Here is an 18200-nt window from a genome sequence, read left to right on the forward strand (position 1 = left end):
CAGCAGAAACTCTGCAAGCCAGAAGGGAGTGGCAGGACGTATTTAAAGTGATAAAAGGGAAAAACCTACAACCAAGATTACTCTACCCAGCAAGGATCTCATTCAGATTCAACAGAGAAATTAAAATCTTTACAGACAAGCAAAAGCTAAAAGAATTCAGCACCACCAAACCAGCTTTACAACAAATGCTAAAGGAACTTCTCTAGGCAGGAAACACAAGAGAAGGGAAAGACCTACAATAACAAACCCAAAACAATTAAGAAAATGGTAATAGGAACATACATATCGATAATTACCTTAAATGTAAATGGATTAAATGCTCCCACCAAAAGACATAGACTGGCTGAATGGATACAAAAACAAGACCTCCCGTATATATTCTGTCTACAAGAGACCCACTTAAGACCTAGGGACACATACAGACTGAAAGTGAGGGGATGGAAAAAGATATTCCATGCAAATGGAAACCAAAAGAAAGCTAGAGTAGCAATTCTCATATCACACAAAATAGACTTTAAAATAAAGACTATTACAAGAGACAGAGAAGGACACTACATAATGATCAAGGGATCAATTCAAGAAGAAGATATGACAACTGTAAATATTTATGTACCCAACATAGGAGCACCTCAGTACATAAGGCAAATACTAACAGCCATAAAAGGGGAAATCGACAGTAACACAATAATAGTAGGGGACTTTAACACCCCACTTTCACCAAAGTTGGACTGATCAACTAAAATGAAAATAAATAAGGAAACACAAGCTTTAAATGATACATTAAACAAGATGGACTTAAGTGATATTTATAGGACAGTTCATCCAAAAACAACAGAATACACTTTCTTCTCAAGTGCTCATGGAACATCCTCCAGGATAGATCATATCTTGGGTCACAAATCAAGCCTTGGTAAATTTAGGAAAATTGAAATCATATCAAGTATCTTTTCTGACCACAACGCTATGAGACTAGATATAAATTACAGGAAAAAAACTGTAAAAAATGCAAACACATGGAGGCTAAACAATATGCTACTAAATAACCAAGAGATCACTGAAGAAATCAAAGAGGAAATCAAAAAACCTAGAAACAAATGACAATGAAAACATGATGACCCAAAACCTATGGGATGCAGCAAAAGCAGTTCTAACAGAGAACTTTATAGCAATACAATCCTACCTCAAGAAACAAGAAAAATCTCAAATAAACAACCTAAGCTTACACCTAAAGCAATTAGATGGAGAAAAGGGAACCCTCTTGCACTGTCGGTGGGAATGTAAATTGATACAGCCACCATGGAGAAGAGTATGGAGGTTCCTTCAAAAACTAAAAATAGCGCTACCATGACACAGCAATCCCACTACTGGGCGTATACCCTGAGAAAACCATAATTCAAAATGAGTCATGTACCACAATGTTCATTGCAGCTCTACTTACAATAGGCAGGACATGGGAGCAACCTAAGTGTCCATTGACAGATGAATGGATAAAGAAGATGTGGCACATATATACAATGGAATATTACTCGCCATAAAAAGAAATGAAACTGAGTTATTTGTAGTGAGGTGGATGGACCTAGAGTCTGTCATACAGAGTGAAGTAAGTCAGAAAGAGAAAGACAAATACAGTATGCTAACACATATTTATGGAATTTAAGAAAAAAAAATGTCATGAAGAACCTAAGGGTAAGACAGGAATAAAGACACAGACCTACTAGAGAATGGACTTGAGGATATGGGGAGGGGGAAGGGTAAGCTGTGACGAAGTGAGAGAGTGGCATGGACATATATACACTACCAAATGTAAAACAGATAGCTAGTGGGAAGCAGCCGCATAGCACAGGGAGATCAGCTCGGTGCTCTGTGACCACCTAGAGGGGTGGGATAGGGAGGGTGGGAGGGAGATGCAAGAGGGAGGGGATATGGGGATACAGGTATATGTATAGCTGATTCAATTTGTTATACAGCAGCAACTAACACAACAATGTAAAGCAATTATACTCCAATAAAGATGTTAAAAAAAATGTGAAAATAATGTGTGTGTATTTGTTTGTCTATGCATAAAATATTGCTAAAAGGACCCCTAAAATGATGATTTATGAATACTGCTCGCCTCTGGGGAGGGAAATTGTGTGGCTGGGATGACGGGAGAGAGAAAAAGGTTTTACCATGTATCTTTTATATCTTTTCAATTTAAAACCATGTGAGTGTCTTTCCTGGTAGAAACAGAAGGAAAATTTGAAAACTAGCAAGGTCTCAAAGTAAACTCAACCATACCCAAGTCCAAATCCATAGCCCGGGATAAGCGCTCCTGGCCTCGGCTCCCCACCCCAGCTCTCCAGCTACACTGGCTGGTTTCCTCCCCCACGTGGTTTGGGATTTGCCTCCCCAAGAGGATTCAGGGAGCCATGGAGTGTGGGTGCCAGGCTGGCACCACCACTTACCTGCTCCTTCTCTGAATATGGGTTGTTGAGGACGACTGGCATGTTGCCCTTCCCCCATAGGTCATTGAAGACTCGGTCGTTCTCCACACCGAGGGGCAGCGGTCTGTGTGATTTGCCATCCAGATCCCTGAAAGGCAAGGCAGGGGACGTGAGGAAGACTCGACGTCTGGAGTGACGGGCTGGCCACCCTGCTCTGAAAGTCCTGAGTCAGTGCAGAACCTTCAGGGCTCACCCACCTGACTCTACATGGAGACGGGGAGCTTTGGACCTGCAGCCTGCCCCTTCGTAGGATCAAGCGTGAAGGTGAGCTCATCCAGCTTGGCACTGACGGCTGGCACACACCCATTTTGTGGACATCGTTTTAGAAGGACCACGACATAGATTTTGTTCTTCCCTCCCTCTTCCCTCATTTCCTCATCTAGGAACACAGGGGGCCCTGCTCCTAGCAGAATCCTATGCAGAACCCCTGGACAGCTTAACATCCCCGAAACTTAACGATAGAAGACACAGGAAGCAAGAGGGATAGGGTTGGAAACCAGTCCTGCAGGCCAAGGTGATGAGTCATACAAGCGCCGTCTAGAGCACTGATCACGACTAGTGATAGCAGCCCAGGATCAACAGGAATGATTCTGAAAATAAGGGGAACATAGCAACAGAAATAATACTACTATTAATAACGACAGCGTTTATTAAGTACTTACTATGTGTCAAGCACTTTTCATACGTCTTAGTGAGTTTAGTCCTTGGGACAACCGTAGGAGGTAGGTATGAATGTTAATGACTATTTTAAAGATGGCAGAAGTGAGACAGAAGCTAAGTCGCTCGAGGTCACGGTATCCCAGCCGACTCTCCACATTTATGCTGAAGTTGAGGCTCTTACTAACACCATCACTTCTCATCATCGTTCCCACCCCCGTCACCATCTACCATCAGCTTTATGATTGTCATGATCTGCACCATCATAATCATCACCATCCAACTTCTCCTTGTCAGCATAACCCCCATGGTCACCATAGCAACCATCCCCATCCCCATCAGCACCAGTATCATTTGCCTCATTATCACCAACGCTATTGCCCAAATCATTCCCACCCTTCTCCTCATCATCACCTTCATCAGATCAGAATCTTCTTCATCATCATCCTCCCCTTACATCATCACCATCATCATCATCTTCATCACCACCATCATCTTCCTTACAATCATTATCAGATGAGGAAACTGAGGCTCAGAGAGTTTAAATCACTAGCCTTAACGCTCACAGCTAGGGATGACGGAGTTGGGATTCAAACCCAGGCTTGTTCCTGACTCTGGAGGTTGACTTCTTAACAACGAAGCTTTCCTGACTCTCTGCCCTTGAACTCTGGTAGGTTCAAGAAGAGGCTATCTTGGCTAGATTCCACAGGCTGAACATCCTCAGAGATGGAGAGAAGTCATGGCTGAAATGGGACAGACTTTGCATCAAAACCCAGACCTCCCAATCAGTCCTGCCTCATCTCTGTTCTCCTGTCCTCTGAGCACTGCCCTCCGGCTTCCTAACGACCTGCCTCTTTTTAACCCTCCCGTCCAGTTTCACTCTATGGTATCTGTCTGTTCCCCAACTTTGGGTGATGTGGCTTGCTCTGTGGTCCATCTCAGTTTTGGTCCCAGGTGTCGAGGCTGGCCGTATCCAGCCTTCTGTTCCATGTTCCCAGCTTTGGGGACTCCTGGTCCTAGCTCCATAATCTCCTCCAAACCCCAATCTGGTGCTGACAGTCACTTGGGATGAATCAGAAGCCAGGGCCCAAGCTCTGAGTACAAGGCCGTAAGTGGCCCCTCTGGCTGCTCACAAGGAGCGGGGGGCTAACCAGAACCCCCTCCTTGCTTTGTTTCACAGCATTCTGGTGGCCCACGTCAAAGCCACTTCTGCTCACCTTGCTTGGAGAGGTCTGCAATCGTCAGAGGGAACGTTCTGTTTTACCCTCTTTAAAATGTCACCAAAACACACCAGGAGTGGTTCTTGATTACAGACATTTCCCAAGTCAATGGTTTACCTACATGGTGATAAACAGAGGAATTGTCTGCTGAGATGGCTGCTCTAAATGTCACTCCAGTCCCTCTCAGCTCTAAAACTCCTGATCCTAGGATATCACATGACCATAAGTGGGGATTCAGCAGAGAAGAGAGGAGGTTAGTACTGTTTGAGTGTCCGTAATGTACCAGGTGCCAGCACAGAAGTTATTTCACTTAATCTCAACAGATACTAAAAGCCCTATTTTACAGATGCAAAAACTGAGCTCAGAGAGGTTATGTAAATTTCCCAAGGTCCAGCAGTAAGCACACAGCAGAGCTGGGATTTGAAACTAGGTCTAACTGATGCTCGGCTCAGATCCTTCTTTTTTTGTTTTTAAACAGAGACAGGAAAAAGGAGTCAGGATGCTTACGCTAAGCCAGGGGCTAAAGAGCAAGGAATCCAACATCTCTCACTGAATGAGGTCAGTCTGCAAAAATTACAGGGTTAAAATTACCTGGACAACTCTGAAACCGCTCACATGGCTTGTCTTGTGTGAATCTGCAGGGAGAATTCCTTTTATCTACCTTTTTTTTTTTTTTTAAAGTCTTTAACACCTTTGTTGAAATAACGCATTTGAAGTGTTCTGTCAACACAAACTTATTTGACAGTCCTGGGATGAGCAGGGGAAGAATATTTTTAATATGGGACCATAGGGAACACCCATTAGCGTCTGACATGGAGGCGTTTTGTTTCCTGCACCCGGGGACAAAATCAGAAGTAGATTTAGGTACATTCTCAGCTCCCACCCCCACCCCAAGTCTGTCCGTGATAACCAGGTCTGAGGGGAATATGGGGTTTATGGCCATGAATTTGCTCAGCCTGGGAGGTATCCGCTTGCTGGGTTCGTAAGGGCCGTTCAGCCTACTGGTTAAGACATGGGCTGTGGATTGGGCAGAGCTGGGTTCAGCTCTTAGCTTTGCTGATCGTAAGCTGTGTGAATTTGGATATTTTCGATACTGAACCTTTCTAATTCTCAGTATACTCATCTCCAAAGTAGGGTTAATAATAATACCCAGTTCACGGGGTTACAGCAGTGGTTAAATGAGGTAAAGCTTATGGCGCCTAGCCTGTGGCCTCTGCTATTGCTTTGACTACTCATTTGCTTACAGGCTGGTCAGACAGAAAACAGAGAAAAGAAAATGCTAGTTCTTTATAAAAGTCAAGATTCCTCTAAGCCAGCATGGTCTAGAGAACTTCCTGAGTCAATGGAAACATTCCGTGTCTGCCTGTGTTGTCGGTATTTTAGCCTCAGCCCACATGAGGCAACTGAATACTTGAAATGAGCCTACTGTCACTGAGGAATTGCATTTTTAATTTTATTTCACTTTATAGCTAGCGGCATAGCATTGGGCAGTGCTGGCCGAAGGCTTAATGTCTCTAAAGACTGAAGGGATATAAGGCTTCCACCTGAGAAAGGGGCGTCTTCCCCGGGGGCTTAAGGGGGCCCAGGCAGGAGGTCTGTACTCAGACATTTCCTTTTTTTTAACTGAAGTATAGTTAATTTACAATGTTGTGTTAGTTTCAAGTGTACAGCAAAGGGATTCAGTTACACATACATATATTCTTTTTCGGATTCCTTTCCATTATAGGTTGTTACAAGATATTGAGTATAGTTGCCTGTGCTATATAGCAGGACCTTGGTTTTTACCTATTTTATATACAGTAGTGTGTATATGTTAATCCCAAACTCTTAATTTATCTCCCCTCTCCCACTGTCCCCTTTGGTAGCCATAAGTTTTTTTTCTATGTCTGTGAGTCTATTTCTGGTTTGTAAATAAGTTCATTTGTATCATTTTTTTAGATTCCACATATAAGTGATATCATATGATATGTGTCTTTCTCTGATTTAACTTCACTTAGTATGATAATCTCTAGGTCCGTCCATGTTGCTGCAAATGGCACTATTTCATTCTTTTTTTATGGCTGAGTAATATTCCATTGAGCTATTGCATATCATGTCTTGTTCACAGAGCCCAGAAATTTGGGAATTCTCTGCTTCCTTTCTAGACTCACACCTCCCATCACTCTTAGCCCTGATCTCCACTCTCCTCTCTTCCCAACGAGCACACTATGTCCACGCCTACATTTATCCTTGCCCTCCCCAGGATGCCCTTTCATTTCCCTCTGCTGAGAGCCAACTCCTATTCGTCCTTCAAGGGCCGTTTCACATGCCACCTGTCCTGGGGGTTACACAAGGTCATGCTTGTAAAATGCCTAGTACATAGTCAGCACTAACCAAACATGAACTAAATTTATCTTTATTTACAGCTAAGGCAGTTGAAGCCCAGAGAGATTAACTTGTAGAGATCACACCACCAGTGAGAAGGGGAGGAAGCTTCGAAATCAAATGTCTCCGTCTCGCTGTCCTCCCAGCTGAGACTCGCTGTGAACAGGGCTTATGGGGAAGGGGAGCCATTTGATTGGACCTCACACTCGCGAAGAACCTCAAATCTAGATAGCAAATATCCCCCCCAAATGAGGCGGAGGTGGTGAATGTATTTATCAGCTAAATGCAATTTTGGTCACTCCAATGTATCATTGCTTCATTTAAGTCAACACCCTGGGAGCCCACAGATGGAAGTGGATGGGGCCTGGCTTGACTTCTGAGAAGCCTGGGTGGTGACTCTCCTTTGCCAGTACTCTCGAGGCTCTGTCCTGCCCAGCTGCCTGAGGGGTCTTGATTTAGATCAGGGTTTCTCAGCCCGGAGCTCTTGATATTGGGGGTCAGATCATTCTTTGTGGCGAGGGCTGTCCTGTGCATTGTAGGACGTTTAGCAGCACCCCTGGTCTCTCCCCACTAGATGCCAGTAACATCCCCCATCACCCCACCACCAGTTGTGACAACCAAAAATGTCTAGACACTGCCCAATGTCCCCATGGGCAGGGGGAGAAACATACTCCTCCCTGTTGAGAAGCACAGCTTAGCTCCAGGCGAGGACCCCAATCCCATGCTTCCCAGTTCCTTGCTCCACGCCCACCCAAGGGTCTATGAGGATTTATTTACTAGTTGTCCCTTGTTTCCAGATGGGACTGAGGAACCTGCCTTCACTAAGTGGCTGCCACGTACTCTCAGTGTCCTTATCGCCCTGGAAGGGCCACCCTGCAGTGGACTTGGCATTCTGGTAGACCAGCGAGGCCAGAGCCATCATGTGGTCATGTCTGGCGGTTCTCAAACTTCAGGGGGCATCAGAATCCATTGAAGGGCTTGGTAAAATTCCCCTGAGCCCACCCCCTGGAGAGTCTGGAATAGTGGGAAGCCTGAAATCTGCATCGTCAAAAGTACCCCATGGGCTTCCCTGGTGGCGCAGTGGTTGAGAGTCCGCCTGCCGATGCAGGGGACACGGGTTCGTGCCCCGGTCCGGGAAGCTCCCACATGCCGCGGAGCGGCTGGGCCCGTGAGCCATGGCCGCTGAGCCTGCGCATCCAGAGCCTGTGCTCCGCAACGGGAGAGGCCACAGCAGTGAGAGGCCCGCGTACCGCAAAAAAAAAAAAAAGCACTCCACATCGGCCAAGGATACCCTTGAAGACCCACTTCTCTTGGAGAGCTCTGAGCTAGACTCTTGTAGTGAGCAGCAAGGTCCCCTCCTGGTTAGAAATGTCACCCTCCCCCCAGCTCCTCTCTTCCCCCCCTTACCCTCCCCCCATAAGATCAGGTAGAATGCCCTCCCTCCTACCTGGTGAGTATTTTTTGTGCTTTTTGGCAAGGACTAAACTAAAGCCCTTTTCTTCCACTTGACTACCTGGATCATCATACTCAAGCCAAGAGCTGGTCTAGCATCTCTAAACCTTCCAAGGACCTTTGCCAGATCCTTCCAACCGAGGCTCCCCTGATCTCTCATGCAGGGGGCACGGGGGTCCTGGGCCTGACTCCACAGGGAGTTTGCACGTATGCTGGTCGGCCCAGCGCTGACCGCTAACCCGCCCCGAGGACCCAGGATGGGAAGCAGGTGGGCCCGGCCTGTGTGCGGGGCGCAGCCTGGAGGTGGGGCTGGCCTGCTCCGGCCCAGGCAGGCGAGGAGGCCACCAAGGAGCAGCTGGCCCTGGCAGGAAGCCCTGCCTGCATCTCTCGGCAGACACCACGCTCTCCCGCAGCCCCCTTCTCGCCCTCCACACTCCAGCGGCCTTTGGCTTCCGCCTCTACCTGGTTGTGGATGATGGGAGCTGAGCTGAAGCTGGAAGACTTGGGGGCGGTGGAAGTGCGTGTGGGGTCGCTCTGCAGCTTTCCTGCTAGATTTCATCCGGCTGGAGTTGGGAGAAGTTCTTTTTTTTTTTTTTTTAATTATTTTATTTTTGGCTGCGTTGGGTATCTGTTGGTGCGTGCAGGCTTTCTTTAGTTGCGGCGAGCGGGGGCTTCTCATTGTGGTGGCTTCTCTTGTTGAGGAGCACGGGCTATAGGCATGTAGGCTCAGTAGTTATGGCTCGCGGGCTCTAGAGCATAGGCTCGGTAGTTGTGGCCCACGGGCTTAGCTGCTCTGCAGCATGTGGGATCCTCCCAGACCAGGGCTCAAACCCGTGTCCCCTGCCTTGGCAGGCAGATTCTTAACCACTGCGCTACCAGGGAAGCCCTGGGGTGGTGGGGGGGAAGTTCTTGATAAAGAGAAAGGTATGCTCTTCAGAGCGGGAATTCCATGGCAAGTGCTGTAGCTGAGAAGTGAGGCGAGGGCCTCTGAGCTCAGGAACAACCATGACTCTCATTCCTAACGTCACCAAAGCTGGGCAGGGACTTCCCCAGTGGCGCAGTGGTTAAGAATCCGCCTGCCAATGCAGGGGACACGGGTTCGAACCCTGGTCAGGGAAGATCCCACATGCCGCGGAGCAACTAAACCCGAGCGCCACAACTACTGAGCCTGCGTTCTAGAGCCCGCGAGCCACAACTACTGAGCCCACGTGCCACAACTACTGAAGCCCGCGCACCTAGAGCCCGTGCTCTGCAGCAAGAGAAGCCACCGCAATGAAGAGTAGCCCCTGCTCGCTGCAACTAGAGAAAGCCCGCACACAGCAACGAAAACCCAACGCAGCCAAAATTAATAAATAAATAAATTTATTAAAAAAAAAAAAGCGGGGCACGATTCTCCAGCTTGTGTCTATAGGCTCCAGGCTGGGGGGTTGGGGCTGAGTTTGGATCCCAGCTCCCATGGCTGATTGGCTCGCCAGGATGTGGACTTCTTGCTAACAGCTCTTCTGATCTATTTTTTGAGAGGCTCGAAATCGGTTTTAATGTAAAATCTCTTGATTTATCTATTTTGCCACAAATTCACTTTTTCAGTAAACTCTGCAGGCCAGATAAAACTCATGGGAGATCTACTCCTGACCTTCAACCCCCAGTATGTGACCTCTGACCTAAAGGGATGTCGCAGTTCCTCCTCTTGGAGTGGTATTCCAGAGAGGTCGAAGGCAGCAGTAAACCTTCCGGGTATGGCTGTACAGGAGGTGGACCGGTCGGGTACTCGGCCTGCAATAAGCATGGCTACCGTTGACCTTCAGGAAGAACCTGAACGGTTGTTCTGGAGGGAATCTGAGGGCTCGTCTTGTGCATGTACCATTTTTACTGATGGAGGAACTAAGTTAGGCCCAGAGAGGTCAAGGGGTTTTCCTAAAATATGTAGCTGGTGAGTGGCAAAGGGGGCGGGGTGGGGGGAGTGGCGGCGGGTGGATCTAGGAGCAAGGCCACTGAACCCAGTCCAGTGAGACTTGATGGTGATGGTGACGGGGACAGCTATCGGCCAGTCCAGGGCCTGGCCACAGCACTGCTCGGGGAGGGGGCTTGGTGGATGAACACGGGAGGCTGAATAACAGCCTCCAGAGATATACAGTTCTAGTCCCTGGAACCCATATGTTACCTCGCACGGACAAAGCATCTTTGCAGCTGTGCTTCAATTAAGGATCTTGAAAATAGGAAGATTATCCTGGATTATCTGGTTGGGTCCTAAAAGTTGTTACAACTATCTTTATAAGAAGGAAGCAGAGGGCTTCCCTGGTGGCGCAGTGGTTGAGAGTCCGCCTGCCGACGCAGGGGACACGGGTTTGTGCCCCGGTCTGGGAGGATCCCACATGCCGCGGAGCGGCTGGGCCTGTGGGCCATGGCCACTGGGTCTGTGCGTCCGGAGCCTGTGCTCCGTGGTGGGAGAGGCCGCAGTGGTGAGAGGCCCGTGTACCGCAAGGAAAAGAAAAAAAAAAAAGAAGGAAGCAGAGGGAGATTTGACCACAGAAGAGGAAGGCCATGTGACCATGGAGCAAAATGGTAGGTGTGCTGCTGGCTTTGAAGATGGTGGAAGGGGCCATAAGCCAAGGGATGCAAGGGATACAGCTCTAGAACCTGGGAAAGGCCAGGAAACATCATCTCCTCTAGAGCCTCCAGACTTAAGACCCCCAGAATGTAAGAGAATAAAGATGTGTTGTTTTAAGGCACCAGGTTTGTGGTCATTTGTTACAGTAGCCACAGAACGATGGCTGATACAAGGAGTGGGGGGTGACAGGGACGGGGACGGGATGGGGTGGCCGGTGGTGGGATGGTTGATGGCCCCTGCCCAGGTGTCCAACCTCACCGCCTCCCACTCTCCTCCTACTGGCTGAACTCGAGCCCCACGGGCCTCCTCCTTTCAGTTCCTTGAACATATCAACCTCATCCCTGCCTCAGGACCTTTGCTCCTGCTGTACCCTCTGCCAGGAACACACTTCCCTAGATTTCACATGGTTCACACCTTCTGGCCTCGGTATAAATGCCTTCAGAGAAGCCTTCCCTGACCTTCCGATCTAATGTGCTACCCAAGCCCAAGCCACTTCTCCTGAAGTCAATGTATTACTTCCTTCACATCTTGTATCACTATCTGAAATGATTGCATGTGTCTATTTGTTTATTATTCATTTCTTGCCTATGATATGACTCTATAATGGATCATCAGTGGATCCCCAGCTCTTAGGACAGTATCTGAGGCAGAATAGATGCTCCACAAATATCCAGCAACTGAGAGATGGAGAGAAGCCCTCTGGTTACATGCAGTTTGAGGTGGGCGGGCTTGTTTCCATAGCTCTGCCCCAGAATGAGGGTCTGGGTGCCCACTGGGCCAGGTGGCAGGGATACAGATGGGAGGAGGGCACAGAACAAGAGCAATAACTGCTATAAATAGGACCTCGGTCCCCCGCCCAGGAAAGGATGGACTGGGGAAGCCACTCACACTCGAATGTTCAGGGTGAGAATGAAAAGTTGAACCCAGATTCAGCGTGATGACAAAGTTACCAGAGTCAATGCCTTAGTTGAAAAATGCCACCAGAGTGATTCAAAGCCATGAGGCATGTCAAGTGCAGCCTAGGAGGAGATTCTCTAATGCAGACAGTCCTGGAATCAATGCTGTCATTGGTCGGTCTGAGATCAGTGCTCCAGGGGGGCTGTCTTTAGTAGATGACAACCTCGGGGCCTCGGTTTCCCCTTCAGACTGAGAAAATATTCTGATGTCCTCAGAAATTTGATGGCTAGTGGTCAAGGGCGCTGTGGCCAGCAGTGCAGTCTACAGAGTTAGTAGAGGTCAAGAGTATGGGTTTAGGGTCGAGTTCTGGCTTTGCCATGGGCTGGCTGTGTGACCTGGCACAAGTGACTGCACCTCTCTGAGTCTTGGTTTCCTTATCAGGAAAACGGGGTGCTATGCAGAGAAAGTGAATTACTTGATGTAAAGACCATAGCCTGGGGCCAGCCCCATCTGGAGTGCTCAGCAGAGGCTGACCAACATGATGATGATAAAACTCAGGCTTGTCATAGAAGGAGGCCACCTCCCCCGATTAAGCTGATTCTATAGGGTTGAAATTGACTTCCGTTCCTCCAGCCACATTCTCTTGTCTGGTTTCTCTTTAACTGTAGACGCTCACTGTAAGACGTCTAGGTAGAACCTGGATAGAACCCTGGGGCCAGTGCTGTGTTACCCTGGGCAAGCTGCTTCACCTCTCTGAGCTTTAGTTCCTTCTTATATAAACGGGGGCTAAAACTACAGGTGCTACTTAGGGAGCTGAATTCATGCAGGCTCGGAAGAGTTGACTATTCTGAAGGTACTCTTGTAAGTAACCAAGGGCCCTGTGAGTGGATGAGAAGTTATCAGGGCACAGGGCGAGGCTGACCAGCTAGTCCAGATGGACGCTGGACCGGAGACCTTGGCCTCTTTAGAACCCTCCTTCAGGGCAGCAAGCTGAGCAACCTGGATATCCTCTGACATGCAGCATTTTAAAGTGACCGCTCCCAAGCACAGAAGGTCCCCAAATCACCACCTTCCTTCCTGACCATCCCTCACCTGCTGCCACCGCCTGCCAGGGCCACCTCCCCCCTGGGATGAAGGGACGAGACTGTGTTTAAAGTAAATATCACTTCTCTCCACAGATAAGGGCCAGCACGCCACACAACAGGATTAGGGGTGCCCCGTGAGGGAAAGGGATTAGACAGACAGGGGAATCAGTCCACAGACAGGAGGAAAGAAGGACGGAGGAAGGAAATGAGGCCAAGAGGGCAGAAGAGTCCAGGTCGCTGCTGAGAACCAGTGACGGCCCAGCCTCCGCTCGGACCCAGATGCCGCGGACACTGAGTGTGACCCGGATGTGGGGCTCTGGGCCTGGCAGGCAGCTGGCCTCATTGCCATCTAACATCTGGGATGCCAGTCTGACCCCACCCCGAAAAGCAGCCTGGATGGAGAGGCTCCTGGGAGGACTGGGACACTGATTCGTAACGAGACACATTTCAGCCGTGAGCAGACAGTGTGGCAACCTGTGGGAGCGCTTTTGTGGTCCTTACGGTGATGGCAAGTGCTCCAGGCATCACAGCGGGAGGGAGGTGGCATGGTGGGGGGTGGTGAGGGGCCTCCTGCAATACCAGCGACAAACCCACTCAAGGAAGAAGGATCCAGACTGCCACACAAACTTTGGACACCCACTAAGATAGAAAAGCATGCTTCAATTTCTCAGCCAAGATCTCAATTTGGGCTTCTGTATAAATTTGGCTTTAAATTACACTGAACTTTCCATGCACGCAACTGTTGGGTAAATCAAAGAAAGACAGGACATCGTTTTATCAGGAATCATTCACCATTTTGGAAAATCACATCACCAAGGTGACGCTGTAGGTGGCATTGGAGTTGCCAGCACAACACACCTGTGTCAATCTGCATTTGACGCCGTCGTGTTTGCAGCAAGTCTATCTTTAGGTGCAAACATGTGACACTCCGGTGGAGCCATGCCTGTGCACTGATATACTAAATTATAGGCTCTTTTATTATAACTGACTCTGATGCTCTATCTCCTTTGTTTTATAGTTAGGGCGTTATATCGATTTACAAAATGTAAAGTGCGGGTAGGTATTATGCTCCATGAATGAGCTTCTGGTTAGTGAAGGGGACATTTAAAAATATTTGTTAAAAAAAGGCGGGGGAGCTTCGCATGTAGCCATTGAACTGGGGGAACACGTGCTATTACACAGTATTACTCAACCTTAGAACCATTCGTCTTAGTGGGTTTCGTGGAGACATACACTTGCCCTGGGTCACTTTCTCCCAAATCATACCTCCCCCAAAGCAGTTTTTTCGGCTACTTTTGGTTAATCACACTGCACGTGAGACTGATGTGGGCTCCCTGGATGCAGGACCCTGAATGGACGAGGGCAGCTGAGAGCTCAGATGTAACCTCCTGAGGTGGTAACATAGGTCTGGCGGGAGCAGGGCCCCGCAGCAGACCGCTGTGTCCCTCCCTCACTCTTGGGGACACAAGGCTGCTTCCCTGAGATGGTGTTTGGAGAAGCCCCTTGGGGCTTGGCTACAAAGAGGGCTCCCATTAAAGTTCGTTGCACTCGATGATCTCATCTCAGTCTGGTGTCCTGTCTCCGGCCTCTTGCAGCCGACAGTCCTGTCTTCGGATTGTCAGCTGGGAGAGGCGGTCACGTTGGCTCCTTGGATGGAGGGCCCAGCTCCCAGCGATAGGAGGGACTTCTCCACATCATACCTGGCGATTCAGGCTCCCGGGGCCCGGGTGGGACTGAAATAGAGCCCCCGGGGCTTCTGAGGCTCACACCTCACGCCCACCCTGTGCCCAGCTGAGAATCAGAAGCAAGTACATGGGACATTGGTACAGGGGCTCAGCTGCCCCACGCGGTGCGATGGCCCCATTCACTGCCCTGCTGCCCCTCCTGGGAGAGGTGGTGCTGAGGATGGGGGGCATGTATAGGATTAGGGGGGCAAGGCCGTGCCCAGGAGCCTCTGAGGACAGACACTTCCAATGCCTCCTGGAAAACAAGGCCAGTGATTGCTTCCGGACCATACAGCTGCCTTAGAATTTAAGTCCACGGAGCGAGACCTGGGGGGCCTGCTGGCTGCCCAGAAGCTATCTCAAGGCTCAACACGTCATCTCCACTGGGTGTGTTGCTGTAGGGACCCCTGGGAGGTGGCTGCTCTGAGGGCTGGATTCTAGCCTGGGGGACCTCCCTAGTTGAGGGAGAATCAGGCACCAGGTCCCTTCCACCAGGAGAACCCTGAGGACTGATCCTGGCCCCCAGCTCTGGAAATGGACAGCAGGGCACTGGGGGCGCCCAGCTCTGCCCACACCGTGGCCTATGTTTTGGGCCCAAGATGCACTGTCTCTTGTGGAGACAGGACCCAAGGTGTGGGAAAGGCTCCAGGGTGTGTGCAGGGGACTCACAGGAGTGTGAAGGGGTGGCTGGGAGGGCAGGGGCTGGATGGGCAGCAGGTGCCCTTTGTCTCCCCTCTGCCCAAGCCTTCTGACAGAGCCTCCACCTTCCTACTTGGGGTCTCCCTGGCACTGGTTCAGTTTTTGCCCTGGTGTCAGACGCTGGAAAAGCCCCAGGATGCAATGGTGGCCGGGGTGGGCTCCACGGACTGAGGCGCCCACCAAAGGGTAGTGTGGGGGCCACCCCACCAGGAAGGAGGACTGGATCCCATGCAGTTCCTCAAATGTGTCAGGCACACCTGACCACAGGACCTTGGCACCTGCCGCTCCCTCTGCCTGGAACACCCCTCCCCCATGAAGCTGCAAGCCTCCCCTCTCCCCCTTCCTCTGGGTCCTCCCGTGTTGCCTTCCTAGTGAGACCCACCAGCTTCTGATCTGAAATGTCACCCTCCCCAACACTTCCTATCCCCTTCCCCGCTCTATTTATCTACTTAGCACGTATGACGAACGGTCTACGCAGTTTACATCTTCATCTTCCCCACTGTACTGTAAGCTTCCAAAGGTCAGGGGTTTTGTCAATTTCATTCACTCTCAAGGTCAGAGGACTTGTCTATTCATTGCTCTATCCCAGTGCCAGAACAGTGTGGCACACAGTAGGTCCTCAACAGACATTTGTTAAACGAATACATTCAGGGGCTTGGGGAGCTACTTTAATCCAGGCCCCCAAGGGACTTCCTGGTGACCTCTAAATGCTCTTGGGACACTCAGGGGTCCTTGAGGAGGGAGCTGGGAAATCTCGGCCTGGATTTCTCGGGGGGCTCAGACCTGAGCCTCCCTCTGTAAGTAAGAAGGGTCCGCCTAGTAACACTGCGGGTTGTAGGGTCAGTGCTAGACCTTAGATGGGAGTGGAAGAAGGCGGAGAGAAACTTTTCTCTCTCTCCTGACTGGTTCCCGACCACCTGGTCCAGCTGCTGACTCCTCGCCAGAGAAGGAGCTAGAATCACCCACTGTGTTGCCAGCTCTCCTTCCCCAGAGACTCAGAAAATGGCAATCTGGCAAATACAGAGGGGCTGGTACCCAGCTCTTCAAGTGCTAGCCTTGGCTCCCATATAACCTGAGCAAGTCCAGCGTTTGGGGGGCGTCAGGGCCAATTCTCTACTTTGCCTCCATTTCCTCCTTTTCAAAGCTTCCTTGCACTGGACCGGCCATTACCAGGAGAGAGCTAGTCTGGGTTGAGGGTTACCCAGCTCTCAGCTCTCTGCGCTTCCTCTCTCTCCCCAGAGCCTCGGCATCCACCCACGCCCAAGCCTGCCGTGTACACGTGCCTGTCATCACCGGGTGACCTCGGGAAAGGCCCCTCCTCTCTGACCCTCTGTCTCCCCACTCGTGAAATGTGGATTGCAAAAATCCCCACCTTGTGGGGTTGCTGGAAGACAGGACCTCAGCTACCAGGATTATGAACTCTGGGTGTCACGGCAAGAGATACGTGCCAGACATTACGCCCACTGCGTTCCTGCAACAGCAATTTTCAGGGCGAGAGGCAAGCGTGGTTGAGTGGATGTACGTGTGCAGAAGACTGAGACACTCAGGTTAGCTTCTGGGCTGTGAGACAGTCGCAATACCTGCTCGCGTACAACACACGCACACACACATGCACCTGTGGAGCTTACCTGTCCACCTGGATTTCTGCGTCCTTTGTCTCCGCTTTGGCAGGTCCCCCTCCATTGACCCCTTTGCCCCCACTGGTGAGAAGACTCAGCACAGGCTCTATCTCTTTGAGCAGTTTATTGTTCTCCCCAGAACTTTTCTTGGCAGGGTCCTGGCTTGGGGGCCTGGGAGCCAGGCCATTGGTGTGGGAGAGCAAGCCAGCTTCCTGCCCCTGGTCTGGCACGTGCTGCGGCCCATTGTCAGGACCCGTGGCCCCGTCCACTGCCAGGGTCTGCTCTTTGCTGGCTGACGACTGGTGGGACAGATCGACGGCTGTGGTTGGCGGACCCAGGGGCCGTGTCACCCGGATGGTCTTGGGGGTCCCGTCCCCAGTGAAAGTGGTCTCCAGGTGCGTGGTGAAGCCCTCGGGACCCCTCAGAATGAGGACCACATGGGTCTCGGAGGCGATACCTCTGAGCACCTCCAGGGCGCTGTCATAGCTCAGGTCCACCAAGGGCTGGCCATTGACGGCAAGAATGATGTCCCCGGCCTGGATGAGGCCGCTCTGCTCCGCGGCACCCCCTCGAATCAGGTCGGAGATGATCACAGGTGGCTTGCTCACCCTCTCCTTCACCAGGAACCCCAGGCCCCCCACTTTGCGCTTGAAGAGGCGGACAGAGATGACATTGGGTTGGATCTGCTTAACGCTGAACATGTGATTCTCCATGGTGTCTAGTGTCCAAGGGTCGGAAGACCTCAAAATGTGTCAAGCCGAGACGATGCTGCCGGGAGCGGCCAGGCTTCTGGCTGTGACGAGAGGAGGAGCTGGGGGCCGGCGCTGCAGGTGTCAAGGCGAGTCTGGAGAGCGAGCTGCTCTCGGTCTTGGTTTTCTCTGCCTTTGACGTCAACTCAGCGTCACTCACTCATTGTCGTTGGGCTGTCGGTGGCATGATTTCCTGTGTCTGCCTCCTTCCTTATTCTCCAAGGAAGTGATGGTTGATCAGGCAGACGTCAGGGGAAGCAGCGGGACATGTCCCTAAGCAACAGGTCAGGCAGACCGGGGAGCAAACGTGTCTGGTGGATGTGTCTAGAGGTGACGCATGCTAGCGGGCACTATCCTCTGGGCATCGCCATCCCGTCAGACGCAGATCCAATCTGGGGCTTCCTGAGGTCAAGAGGAGGAAAAAGGGAGGGGAAGAAAAGAATTAAAAGAGAGAGATGCATGTGGAGTGTCCAACACCGCCTTCAAAACTAACATGGGAAACGCAGCCAACTGAGAAGTCTAGCCATAAGATGCTCTGGAGTTCTGAAGCCAACCTAGAAATGAAATCCTTCTTCCTCGAGGGGCATACCTTTGCAGGTAGCTTCATATTGCCTGGTTTCAACCTCAGGATCGAAGCCCTATG

General features: G+C 50.5%; 1 protein-coding gene across 2 annotated transcripts in view; it reads right to left on the reverse strand.

The window, feature by feature from the left end:
• Positions 1–17521, reverse strand: part of NOS1 (nitric oxide synthase 1) — a gene marked incomplete at its 5' end in the record, with an annotated part of 86102 nt that extends 68581 nt beyond the window's left edge. For both annotated transcript variants that reach the window (XM_079942495.1, XM_079942494.1), the window contains 2 exons: positions 2445–2571; positions 16818–17521. In XM_079942495.1, the coding sequence (XP_079798621.1) occupies positions 2445–2571; positions 16818–17521 (831 nt within the window). The remainder of the gene's footprint in view (positions 1–2444; positions 2572–16817) is intronic.
• Between the last annotated feature and the right edge of the window lie 679 nt (positions 17522–18200).

This window comes from Stenella coeruleoalba, assembly GCF_951394435.1.
Source record: "Stenella coeruleoalba genome assembly, chromosome: 14".
Classification (NCBI taxonomy): Eukaryota; Metazoa; Chordata; class Mammalia; order Artiodactyla; family Delphinidae; genus Stenella; species Stenella coeruleoalba.